This window comes from Plectropomus leopardus, chromosome 2 (assembly GCF_008729295.1).
Source record: "Plectropomus leopardus isolate mb chromosome 2, YSFRI_Pleo_2.0, whole genome shotgun sequence".
NCBI lineage: Eukaryota > Metazoa > Chordata > Actinopteri > Perciformes > Serranidae > Plectropomus > Plectropomus leopardus.
This window is the reverse complement of record NC_056464.1, coordinates 24308714-24322920: the sequence shown is the minus strand read 5'-3', so window position 1 is coordinate 24322920 and position 14207 is coordinate 24308714. Positions and strand designations below refer to the sequence as shown.

General features: G+C 38.9%; 1 protein-coding gene across 2 annotated transcripts in view; it reads right to left on the bottom strand.

The window, feature by feature from the left end:
* The window catches only part of kif5ab (kinesin family member 5A, b), an 86117-nt gene that overhangs the window by 22796 nt on the left and 49114 nt on the right, over positions 1–14207 (bottom strand). For both annotated transcript variants that reach the window (XM_042505773.1, XM_042505781.1), the window contains exons 14-18: positions 13458–13526; positions 12008–12214; positions 6455–6601; positions 3715–3903; positions 3043–3160 (exon numbers count right to left, since the gene is read on the bottom strand). In XM_042505773.1, the coding sequence (XP_042361707.1) occupies positions 3043–3160; positions 3715–3903; positions 6455–6601; positions 12008–12214; positions 13458–13526 (730 nt within the window). The remainder of the gene's footprint in view (positions 1–3042; positions 3161–3714; positions 3904–6454; positions 6602–12007; positions 12215–13457; positions 13527–14207) is intronic.

Here is a 14207-nt window from a genome sequence, read left to right as displayed (position 1 = left end):
GCCTGATGATGAAATTACCGCGCTCTCTACCTTGTGCCAGGATGTGCAATCAACGCGACCAGCAGCACTTTGTATTTATCTACTTCTGTAATGACTCGTGGACCGCCTGGCTCCGGTGTGGATTGGTTCCAAAATTGATTTACCTGCCCTTAAACCCACTGGTTATTTAATGCAGACTCACTGGGAAGAATGACTAACATTGCCTTTGGCCTGATTTGTGAATTGTGTCAGTGTCCCGGGAGTGCCTGCAGTTAGATGGACCTCGTACGAATTTCAAATGTACCATTAATCTATTCGTGCTGGTGCTGTGAAATGTTTGGGTGCCTAAGTTGTTTGTCAGTGTTCACCCTTGTTTTTCTTTTTCTTGACAGGACTGAAAGGCCTCTGGCAAAGACTTAAAGCTCTCCATTGAAGCCAATAAAATTGTTTTAAGCAGCACTTTCCCTCCCAGTTCCAGTTCAGTGGAGCTAAAACGCAGTGACAGATTTGTTGTCTTCCTTATGTTTTACTTTATCCTGTCATGATTTTGTTTCGCTTTGTCAGAACATTAACCTTATGTTTGACTTTGGTGTCTCAAGTCAGCAATTTTGCTTAAGATTGACAATGTAGCTACATCTACATATTGTCCTTCACAGTGCAGAGAGTAACAACTTAAAAGATCATTATTTCTCACTTCAGTCACTTCAGTCACTTCACCACAAAGTCATCCTAAAAATGTGAGCTTCTGTTGGATATTCTACTTTACACCTGCAGTACTTTTGGATTTATTGAGCAAAGATCTGTTTTGCTGACTATTTGATTGGCTTTGTTCCTGCAGGCTTGTATTTTTGCTTGATTTATCAACCATAAATCTGTTGTTTTGCTTGTCTGGACACACTGATATTTTGCTGCTTCATCTTAGAGTCTGAATAAATGTTAAGCACTTCCCTGGTTTGTTATTTCGATCACGTAGCTAAAATATCTCAACCTGAGCTCAGGGCAAAGACACTTTTATTGCAAATACAGAACCTGTACATTTACGTGTGCTGCACTGACTGTGTTTATGCAGTATTGATCCTCGAACCTCAGGTTTGGTGGATTGTGAGATTTCACCTCAAGCTTGATTCATATACTATTACAAATGTGCTGCATCCTTAACCTGACTGTTTTTCAACTTCTCAAAGTTTTTTGAGTAGCTCATTGAGGTTATACACAAATTGCCACTGCTGCCCATTTAGTCATGCTGGCATGGCTCGAAGGATGGCGATGTCATTTGGTCCAGACTGAAATATCTCAACATCTATCTGATGGATTGCTATGAAATTTTGTGCAGATAATAATGGTGCCCAGAAAATCAATCATTTCCTCTAGTGCTACCATGGGGTTGACTTTTGTTGTTTTTAGTGAAATGCCTCCAGAACTATTGTGGGAATGTGATGAAAGTCAATTGTAAATGCTGGATGAGCCCTTTACTCATTTCTTAGAAGGGCTCTCTGGCAGAAAGCCCTCAAAGCTGACTTCTCCCATGTGCACTAATAAGGTCACTGGCGTCGCCAGCTATGGGTAAATTTTTGTGATAATCAGCAAATGTTTGTAAAGTAACAAACTAAACTTAGATGGTGAAACATTAACCTATCAGCAACGTTAACATCAGCACGTTCGCATTGCCATTGTGAGCATGCTTATTTATATTTTTAACCCATATTAAGTCAGGCAACTCCAACTGAGATCAACAATCTCAAGGGAAACCTGGCCAAGACATCAGAATGCTAACTTTAATCAGTTGTTATGAGAGCTAATTAGCAAATGATGGCATAGTAAGACATAAAACTAATATGGTGCACATGGTGTATCTGCAAACAATTGCTTATTAGCATCGTAAATATGAGAGCATGCTGATTTTTATTTAGCTAATTAACAAATGTTAGCATAGCAACACACATAGCAAACCAAATTCTACACTTCCACCCTCTGCCCTCACCAACTTCTTATCTGAAATAAAATCCTGGTTCAACCCAAACTTCCTAAAATTAAACCGTGACAAAAACAGAAATCCTCTTCACTGGCACAAAATCTACATTATCTAAAGTTGACAGTTTTTCCCTCACAATGGACAGCTCCTCAGTCTCCCCCTCCCCTCAGGTTAAGAGTCTGGGTGTCATCCTTGATAGCTCACTATCATTTCAATCCCACATCAATAATATTACCTGGTCTGCATATTTCCATCTACGTAACATTAATCGTCTCTGCCCCTCCCTCACCCCCCATACTACTTCTATCCTTGTTCACACCCTCATCACTATCGATTACTGTAATTTTCTACTCTTCGGTCTCCCTCACAAATCCCTCCACAAGCTTCAACTGGTCCAGAATTCAGCCGCTCGCATCATCACCAAAACCCCCTCATTTCACCATATCACCTCTGTCTTACAGCAACTCCACTGGCTCCCGGGTTAAATTCAGAATAGAATTCAAAATCCTCCTGCATTTAAGGCCATCCACAACTTCGCCCTTCCTTACCTGTCAGATCTCCTCCCCATTGCCATCTCCGCCCGCTCCCTCAGATTCTCCTCTTCCCTCCACCTCACTGTGCCCCCCGCCCACCCCAGCACTATAGGGAGCAGAGCTTTCAGCCGCTCTGCTCCTCAACTCTGGAAATCACTCCCACCGGACATCTGAAACATCGACTCTTCCTCTCTTCAAATCCAGACTAAAAACTCGCCTGTTCAAGACTGCATACTCTCTGTAATTGCATTGTTCCATTTTATACTGTGTAGCTTTTATCTGTTGTTTTATTGTAATTTTATCCCTGTAAAGTTTCCCTGAGTGGCAAGAAAGGCGCTTATAAATAATATGTATTATTATTATTATTATTATTATTATTATTATTATTATTACTAAACTAAACTAAGATGATGAATATAGTGTAACAGCTAATCATCAGTATATTACCACTGTCATTGTGAGCATGTTAGCATACATACGTTGCTGACATGCTAAAGTACAGCCTCACAGAAACACTGAGGCTGTAGATGTATAATGACATACATTACATTAGTCTACCTTGAGCTTGGAGTTTTGCCAGCTCCTCGCTCAGAGAGTCGTAGCTGTCCTCCAGCTTCCTCTTCTTCAGCTCCACATTCTGCATGTACTCCGTTAGAGAGCGGATCTTCGCCTCGTGCTGAAAGTCAAAACATAGTGTCTAAGATGAAGAAGGTATACTGATGAGCTGCTGACCTCGACCCAATACAGCACTTTACACCAAGGATAAAATATACATTTCACTCACCGTGGATATGTTCTGAATATTTATGAGCCTTCACATCCCATTAGAGAATTTAATGTAATTATCAATAGCCAAAGAGTAAAACTCACAACATGACAGTTTCAATCAATCAACACAAAGAATAAAAAATATCAATCCTTTGAGAATCCCCACAGTTTGCGCACCAAAAGCTGCTGATGCATTGATGCCACAAACAGTTGAGTGACGGTTCGAGCACACTGCTCTTCATCAAAGTAATTAATATCAAACAAAGGCCCACGTATTTGTGATGTTAATCAGTCTGATGAAGAGAAGTGCACTCGAAACGTCAATCATTCATTTGTGGTGATAATTAATATTTTGCACAGGGAGGTTTCAGTGTAGATTGTCCTGATTTTTCCACATCAACACCAATATTCCCTGCTGAATTTGATAGACTTACAAACTTTTTTCCTCCATCAGCCCCTCACCTGTGAAATGAGGAGGTGACACGAGGACAGCTCTCTGCCCGTCTCCTCCATCTTGCGGTGACACTCTGTCTGGAGGTTCTCCAGGTGCCGGCAGCGCTTCACCATGGACTTCACCTCTGACTTTATCTTACTGATGTAGAGGCGGGCCACCGTGAACTCTTCCTCGATCGCACCGGTGATCTCCATGGGCTGGAGACAAATGAGGTACAGAGGAGGAGAAGCCATTTAAAGAGTAGCAGAGACGTTTGGCTAAGATTGAGTGGGGACGGTTAAAGACAGCTGGGAAGTTAAAGAGGGAGGGAGGCATCCTAGAGTCTCTCTCTGTCATTTTGTCGGCACATCCATTAAGCTAAAAGCATCATTCAGCAGATGCCGCAGCTCTGAAATGAACTGTGGAGGAAAGCATTTACATCCACATATCAAAATCAGTCTAAATATTACAGCCAAGATATATCAGTGGATACACCCGTTACTTATCCTCAGGTGTTAAACAGTCAAGGGTGTACCTATACTGATTGTAATGTATAACGCATGGCACTGCAGCTGGGTAACACACAGCCTCAAATACAGTTTTATGTGTGAAATGTTGCAGACATTTTGAATTTTCCACGTCTTTGATTTTAACATTTCACACAGTGATAAAGCTTTAGTAAAACCTTGGAACGATGATACACAAAATTTATATACAGGTATATATTTGACATTGCTGTATAGTGTGAACATTTGAGCCCTTATCTATTTTGCTTGGCTGTCTGTCCTTTTACTCACAGGGTACATGTCCTAACCAGGCACTCTGTTTATTATTTCCACAATTAGTAAGATAGTAAGATAAGATTGGATAAATTTCATTGTCTAGAAAGAAATTTGTCTTGGGCAAAAAAACTGCTAGAAATAACTACATAACATTTAATACAAACAATACAAAAACCACAGGGCAAACAATATACAGTGGCATGGTATCACATGACTTGGAGACCAAACATTGCAATATTGAAATATTGCACATACCCCATAATAAATTTACCATACTATGAGACAATTAATATTATAAAAAGCCAAAAAACATGTGATCGTGAGACAATAACTGTTGCAAACTTAAGCAACTAAGCCTACCTCTTAATTAACCTGCTCCTCAGCTCAGTGAGACTTTACCACTATGAGGAATTAACTGACTGTTTGTTCAGTTATGCAATAGATGTTGGGAGGAAGGAAAACTCATGGCTACTTTTGCATCTGGTGGTTCTGTAACATCTGCCCAACAGTAAAAGTTCATATTCATTCAAGTTTTGTTACAATTTGGTATGTGAGTGGTCCTATACATGTTGCAAGACAGTGGTTTCCAATAGGTTTTTATCTGATGTATCCAAGTACTCTCTGGGGTACAGAAAACCTCAGCTGGGAATCACTATTGTTGGACATGTTTTATGAGGTTTTTTTTCCACTATTTGAAATTGTTTCTGCCTATATGTCGACAGGTAGGAGGACTGAATAGGATCAAAACATCTTTATTAAACTTTTATGGCAGGAATTAAGTGTGGAGGCATTATCTTTCTTCGTTGATGCTGTTTTTTGATAGCCTTGCACCTACAAAATGTGTTTAATCAACTCTCCTACAGCTGTATGAGAAACCATGTTGACAGGACATTTTTAGCATTAAAACATGTACTGAAACCTAAGAGACAGAGTCATGAAGCCATTGAGTTAACCATGGGCTACACCTTGAGGCAACCCCCCCCCCCCCCTTTTTTTTACCTAATGTTATTTATACCACCATCTATGCCATGGTAAGACATCTGTGTACATTTTATATGATCTGAATTCATAGGTAGTGCCTTTTTAATGTCTTCTTTTTCTTACATGGATCTGTTCATGACTGCACCTCAGAATCTGTCCCACATTTTATTAGAAAGTTCGCTTTTATCTTTCCTCTCACGCAGCGTAAGCAGCGCCTTTTTAATGCATGGACATTAATTCTTGGACATGGCAAGATCACAGGAAAAAGTAGGATGTGCTGAATCCAGAAGTGAGTGTATAACATCTTTGATCTCTGGATATTTACTCTAAGATGAGATGGATGTAATTTTTCATGCTAATTGCATGACATAGTTAAATGTTTTTCTGACTTTGACTGTAGGGGAATTTGGGAATTCAATTGTTTAGGTGGAGAAGTTTTTAACACTAAGAAAAAATAAAAACATTACTGCATTTACTTGTTATTAGGTGTCTCATCTTTTGTCACAGACACTATCTTAAACATCTCTGGTAAGAAAGTACAATGTCTTCAAGCATGAACTTTTTATCCCATTCTCAGACTGTATAAATAATGGGTCACGCATTGGTTTGTGGAAACCAAAGTGTTTGTGGTTTAGTAGTCGCAATCATGTTTTTTTGGAGCCAGAAAACAGATTTGACCGAGATTTACGATTCACAGATTCACAGACTGCAGCTACGCCATGCAGTCAGCCTGTGAGTGAAAGCAGCCCCACCCTGACATATATGTAACTGACATAAAATGTAAACTGGTCAATTATATAAAAATTCACCCGCATTTGTCATGAATGTTGAAAATTAGCTTTAGACACAAACTGTTTTTTGTACCAGGCTGTAAACATGTTCATTTCTGCTGTAAATTTGAGCACTTTAACGTAAGTGCCAGCCTCAAGTGGCCATTTGATGAACTGCAGTTTTTGGCACTTGTGTGTTGGCTTCATAACGAGCCTCAGAGGTTGATCCCACTCACCAGCTTGATGTCCCTGTTTCCAACGATAGTGCTGAACTCACTCAGGTCCCTCATCAGACCATTGAGAATCTCAGCGATACGTTTCCTTTGGTGGCTGCTCACTTCCTGGATACGGGACAGCTCCGCCTCTAAAGCCATTAGATGAGCCTGTGGAACGAGAGGAGTGAAACGAAAGAGTGAAAAGAGGAGACGCCAAGAAAATAGAAAAAGGGAGAGTGGAAATAAGAGTGTGATAATATCAAGAAAAATTGGGGGGATAGAGGGGCCTCTAATCTGTTAGCACACAGCTGCGAAACACACTTTGACCCCTGACCCCATTCTCATCCAAGAAATCCAAGCAGCAAACACATAATGGCCGCTAAATTACAAATCAATAAATACCGAGATAGGGGGCTGATGGGATTGGCCCCAATGAAAGGATCTGGAAGAGTGAATGATGAAGCTTACTTTATTCTTCTCTATTCTGTACAGTAAGCAGCTTCTAAACAATGCTGTAGCCCCAATGGCACGAACACAATGAAGCGATTTGGGCTTGGTCGATACTCTACAGGGTTGACGAAATAAAGTGAAAGAAGGGGCAGTGCGGATAACAAATTCTTTAATCTAGCAAAACTGTGCCTCATTTTTTTCATAGAAAACCATTGTTGCTGGTCAGGGCTGTACCAAGGATTGTAAAGATCACAAGTCCTAATAATATACTGTATATATACAATAGATAGTTTCTCTACAGTGACAGGATGTGATTGGCTAAAAACGAAATCCTTTAGATTTATTTAATTGTATATTTTTTTTAAACTAGAAATAGGAAATATGAAAAAAAGGTAAAGGCTTAAAAACATCAAAATCAGCCTTCTAAACTCATTATGCTTAATTTGTGTGTAATTACAGAATGTAAACTCCTCCTCATCAGCTAAGCCTCCAAAAATACTATAATCTTTTAAGTCTGTTTCCATAGTGCTGGTGCTAAACACACTGAAGTTATTTTATTGATCTAATGTGATCATTTATTGTCTGAGAAAGAATATACTTATTAATAATGCTCCTCTTTAATGGCGCATTTTAGGTTATTGCTGCCATGAATCACCACTCAATAGAAAGCACCATTAACCCCCCTGTATAAAAACAGTAACATTAACTCCTTCGTCAACCTCCTCCATCTTCATCTCCTTCATTAACTTCAAGCCCCGTGATAATTTTCCAGGTCACTTGCCGTGTCAAAATATTAACTCAGCACAAAAGGCAGTAAATAATTAACTGAAATCTATCCATCTGTGCGTATGTAAAAGGAATGGAGAAGAGAGGTTAATGAAAAATGCTCAGCTTAGTTGAATAAAAAATTTTGGAGAGATGGTTGTTTGAATGATGAATGGAGTTAATCATAATGATAGAAAGGGGCTTAAGTGGACAGATGGATGATAAAGAGTGCTTAAAGGAGCAGGTGAATGGCAGCGACAGTGAGCGATTGCATGTCCTCCTGCAGAAGAAGAGAGGAGCCACCACTGAAAGCGGAGGTGAAGACAGCTGAGGAGACGGTGGGGCGAAAACAGTGATGAATGTACTTCATTGCACCATTTTTCTAGGTCAATGCTGCTCCATTTCTACTGTAGATATGGAAGAAATTTAAAAGCTGCAACACTGCACATTAGCAGCTGGGATGCAGAAAGTGGAGAAACGGTAATGTAGAGTTGGAGGGGGGTGGAGCTGGAAAAAAAAAAACAGAGAGACTGACATAAAAGGGTTTTTTAAGCCCATCATGGTTTCCAGTAATTAATTTCACATCTTGTCAGACTGTTAGGCTGTGTCCCTGAGAGGAAGTGGTGTCAGGTGAGAGGCCAGGGCAGAACTGACTGAAACGACCACAAAGACGGCGTACTAAGGGATATGATTGAGGGAAGAAAGAGATTTTAGCTTTAACAGACTGAACTGTGCAATGAGTGGTTACACTGTCAGCCCCTTTCATCATTTTCTGGACCAGCTTCTGAGAAAGACAGAGAGGGAGGAGAGGACACTGTGGCAGATTGTAAAACGCTGCATGAAATATTGAAGATGTTTAAAGAAGGTGAATAATGGTCGATTCTGTCCTCTGAGCCAGTCACAATAACTTCATTAAGAACTGACCAGCTCTGCCAAAAGTCTTTCTTTTACTTTTATCTCTGAAATGCTTTTCTGTGCACAAAGATCTATACAAACCTTTAAAAATCACCACTGTAAGTGGAGATATACTATTTCAACACTTTGCTTCACTGATGAAGTCATCCCACACCTTAAAGCCCCCGAAAGCTTTAAATCTCAATTATTTCTGCCATGCCGTGCATAGCTAAGGAATGTTGCTGTGGTTCTTCAGTGGGCCTATATCTCACAAGCCTATAGTGCAATTTGTATAGTAAAATGTTGTTTGCAGTGCACTTTGTGGCTGTTTCTGTGGCCCGAGTAGGCCATACAGTATTCAAGGGCTTTATTATATTCAGGATGACTTTGAAATGTTTTTATAATGTGTGTGCTCCTGGCAGTAATGCATGCAAGTGGCTACTACTGACTTTTGTAAAAAGCCCAAACCAGTCATTTAAAGAGGTGCCATGTTGTACTGTGATACTGCCAAAATTCTAAAAAGTGTTGTGATGCAGTTCTTTGGTTATATCGGCCAGCACTATAGTAACTACCCCTGGTGACCTGCTACACTTGGACTCTAGGGTCATTAGTAATAATAATACTAATAATAATAGTTATTATTATTACTACTATTTTTCTTCATTTGTTTACATGGTCTGGTTCAACTGTTTATGTATTAGCCTGCATGTTTTTTTTTATTTTGTTTTTTTATTTATTTGTCTGCATGGTTTTGTTCTGTCAGTGCTAAAAAAAACTGTACAGTGTAAGTGGCTTTCTAACCAGTAATATCCTTTTTTATCTAAATAAAAAGAAAATATCGTAAAAAAATCTTGAGTATTTCTCTACTACATTAAATACTGCTGAAGAACAAAGTATAAAAAAACATCTTCAGGTTCTGAAAGCTCAAAAATGCAGTTCATCTGCTTCATCAAAACTACCCATCTATCCAAACGCTGCTAAATTCTGATTATTGCACAGAGGTACATAACACCACATAACCCCATTCCCCTCATATAAGGGTTGCCTCCCTCAATAATGCCAAATAGAGCTATCACAGGGTCTGGATCTAATTTCCACTTTAAAATGTTGGATAGGGTGTGAAAAATGTCTCAACAATACATAATCTGAGCGCAATGTAAAGTGCACGGGGCAAAGGGGTTTGATTTAGTCCTTAAATTAATCATAGGTGTGTTTTGGGTGTAACATGAATTTAACCAGAGTGTCATCAAGCTAGATTACAGAAGCAAACATTTATCTGCTGAGAGTAATGCACTAATAAGTGACCTTGAGTCCTTGAAAGGCGCTATATAAATCCAATGTATCATTACTAAGAGCAGTAATGTTCCTGCAGTAGATATCATAAGAAATTTAAGAGGCAAAACTAAAAGCTGAAGTTGTTAACTTGAGAGAGGAAAAACTTAACTGTCTTTCATTTCGCACAGCTTCTGAAATACCCAATGAAGTTATGAAGTTATGCCACTGCTCCTCTTGTATAGGCGCACAGGTCTCTCTTAATGGGTAGTTGGACAGCAGCTCTATGACTCTGCTCTGTTCTCTGCTATGTTCACATTTAAGAGAATGTAATTCATATATTATTCTATCTGTGCTTGTGAGTAACAAGCAGGGTGTGTGCCTGTTGCGAACCTGCCTATGTAGACGCATCTTACTATCTGAATAATGCACCCTTTAAATAGCAGAAAAAGCTCAGGTTTTTGTGTTGTGTTCTACTGCCTCAAAATAGCCATACACCTATGGTGCGCCTGACCAAACCTCATTTAAGACCTACACGCCCACGGGTGCACAAATGGGCTTAAGTACATTTGCTACTTACACAGCGTGGGTGCTGGCCGTGAAAAGGAAAACTGCACTGAAAATAGTAGTAACTTACACTGCTCTATGCTGGCTGTAAGATAGGGCCCATATTATGAAGGATCCCAACATTAATAGCCTATTAACCCTTTGAAACCTGATTCAACATAATTTTTTTATTGTGCTGCACTCAGATGCTTTTCAAGTTTTAAACCTTTGAACCCTGAGCATACCTGTGCGGTTTATCTTGAAAACATGGTGGAAAAGGCAATGGGCAACTTGTCAGGAAATGTCCCACATATTGCAATTCACAATTATCACAATTATATATTTAAAATGATTTTACATAATTATTGTATTTTATATGTTATATGTATTTTTTAGCACCTTTTATCCAAGTAATTTCCTTATTTGTTTTTGGTTTTTACTTTCCTTTTATTTATGTTATTTTTTGGGGGGGTTGCTAATTTTCGGGTAAACTTGCACTTTTTATTCGTTTCTTGCTAAATTTGGGTCACTTCTGCTCAAGGTGCAGAATACCTTCTTCCCATTATTTTTGAAAGAAATCCAGCAAACTTGCTCAGGTTTCCAAGGCTTAAGAAGAGCTAAGATTAAAAAAAAGTTCCAGGGCATTTGAGTTTTTGTAACTTCAAAAATATGAATTCTCAGACCACCACTAATTGAAATGCAGATTTTAGGACTTTTCAAAGCCTACAAAACAGACATGAATAGGTCTGGTTCTATACACAGAGAGTGAAAGGATTGTTTTAATAAAAGCAGAATATCATTAATAAAATTAATTTCACAGGCTTTTGAAGATAAACTGCAAGATTTAATTGACTGCAATTTAATCTTTGTCAACATTGAATGCTGTCTTCATGTGAACAAGCTATTCACAGTGAAAACCACAGCCTCTGAATTGAAGTTACTGGCTGACATTGAAAACTGACCCTAATCAAGACAAGTCAGACATGTCAGCTGCAGTTCTTAGTGGTTTATTTGCAATCACGGTGCAAAATAACCAGCCACGTTTAATAAAATTAATTCAAAGCTCTTGCCGTCGCTGCCAGAGAGTGTGAGAGTGAATTCAGGGTCGAGCTAAAGAAAGATCAGCTCTGGCTGTAATTGGAACAACATTTGTGACTTTATGTCAAGTTGTTGATTAATGTCTTGACTGATTATGAAAAATAAAACAGGGTTTGGGTTATTTTCCCTCTCCATTTTTATTTTCCCCACTTTATATATTTATAATTGGCAATAATTATAGTTTTTCTTGTATCTGTTCATGACTGCTGGCTGCACAATTACCCAGAATGTCCTCTCTTATCCTTCCTTTCATGCAGCTCTTTAATTGTACTCATTATCTCTCTAATTACATTTTTAGTTTGACATATTCTTGAAAGGGACTTATATGGACAGATGGATAGATTATTTCATACCCAAATGTTTCTTTTCTCTTTTTTTTATCTATACATATACCACAGCTTAGTATATGTCCATGCCTTTATCAGCTAATCCTTCTCTGTCTCTGTTTCTCTTTATCATTCTTTCTCTTTTTCCCTGTTCGACCATTTTCAGCTGCAATGTTTTTCACCTTTATGGCATGAGATTGACCCTCCAGGATGCAAAACCCACCATTTTCTTTGCAAGCTCTTCAGCCAGAAGCTTGTTCTGCACGCTTTTCTCCTCGACCTCCAGGCTCTTCTGATCATAGTTGACTGCCAGCTCCTCCAGGGCCTGGAGGACCTCCTTCACCTCAGCCTTAGCGGATTCATTCTCCGTTTGCAGCCTGCCGAGCTCTGACTGAACCTTCTCGCTGTCACCCCTAGATGATGCCAGAAGCTGAGAACACAGAGATTTAACAACTAAATAACTATAAATAATGAAAGATATGATTTAAAAGGTGAACATAAAGTCAACTGTATAGGGGTATTGTGTACAACAAGCAGTGTCTGCATTATTCACAAGGCAGTGCTGCTGCATTTTAATAAAACATAATCGTGGAGTTTATCTTGTTCTCTTGGTAATAACTGATAAGCCTGTGTACAAACCTTGTTACACAATACAGGTGTGATTTAACAGATAGCTCACATTTTAAATATTCATCTCAGAGCGTATCTTAACTCTGTAAGAGCTGACAATGTTTTGCCACCACGTTGTTTGCTTACATGTGCACTGCAGTAGCCCAGTGAGGGCCATTTTACTGAATGGATGTCATTAAATGTCGATGTCGCTCTACCCAGGGTGCCGGGGTGTTTTCACCGTAGCACTTATCTTATGTTTTGCCAAATGGATGCGAGATCATGCCACTGTAAACAGAGCTAAGGTTGTGTAGTTACAATCATGTCAGCTAACCCACAGCAGACTCGTTTTAGGATATGAATGAGCTAATTTTGCAAATGTGGAGTGTTTTACATGGCAGTGCACTACATGCCAATTCTTGGTTCAGGCTGTGTAACCTGCTGGTTAAGCCACTGTTTTGAATATATTCTGTAAATATTGCTTGTAATTACGTTTTAACAGAGTCTTTTAATTGCTGTTCCTTCCATAAGTACGCATATACAGGCAGACAAATCTCTTAACTGAAGATTTATGCAAGAAAATGGCTGTGAAAACATTTTCTACTACATAAAAGGTCTCTAAATCCACAAAGATGGTGAAATAATGCACATCCATTGCATTTTATCAGATATGAGAACATTAGAGAACATTTGTTTGTTTTTATATCTGCGACAATGTCAGCCATGCTGACTTAAACAGGCAACAATTTGCACATCATGCTTCAGTCAGTCATCAATCTTTGTATTGATCTTTGCTTCCGATAATTTGTGTCAGAGCACCCAGTGAAACCAATTCTACACTGCTGTTAACATGCAAATACACTTAGGATTAAACAATGCTGCTCTATGTTCTTCAAGCGCTTTCTGGCACCTGAGTGATGTTTTTTTCTCATTTGTCTCAAGGGCGAGATAATAAAACTCTCACGACTGAGCTCTATTCAAAGTGTGGTATTGATTGCCACATGCAGCCTACCGAGAGCCATTTAACCAAACTGATGAAAGGATGTAAAACTACAGTCTTTTACCTCCTCCTGGTCGAGCATCTGCTCCTTCAGTTTCTCCACCATCTGGCTCTGGTGGTTGATCTCATCATCCTTCATTGGCAAAAGAGGCATGTGGAGTACAGATAGTTTGTTAGCAGTGTTATGTATTACACACACTGTGGCACAGTTCAGTTACTTACTACACTTATAAATGAATTATAAATGAATTATAAATGAAAGATATGCAGGTGTTTCAACTGGAAAAAAAAATATTCAAGGGATACTTCTGTATTCTTGAACCCAGATTCTATTTCCCATGTTTTTATGTTTAAGTGACTAATTGAGGCATCCATTTTTAAGAGTGGTCCAGTATTGAGAGAAGCCGTTGCAGCCACAGTGGCAAAACAAGCAATTTTATTCCTACAGGCAATTTTACAGTCAATTAATGTCCACTAAAAGTTCTTGTTTTTGCCATTGACAGGCTCAGATTATTGTTATGTGTTCAACAACATTATGGAAAGGACCCTACAGAGAAATAAAATGTTTTACTCTACCTTTTGCTGATCTGGTTATTGTGTGTAACCAAGTCCCTCTCAAGAAGCCTCTTGAGCTACATTGTCCTAATCAGCTCTCTCTCTCTCACTCTCTCTCTCTCTCTCTCTCTCTCTCTCTCTCTCTCTCTCTCTCTCTCTATATATATATATATATATATATATATATATATATATATATATATATATATATATGAAAAAACAAAAATACTAAGTTTAACAGATGACATGATGAGCTAAT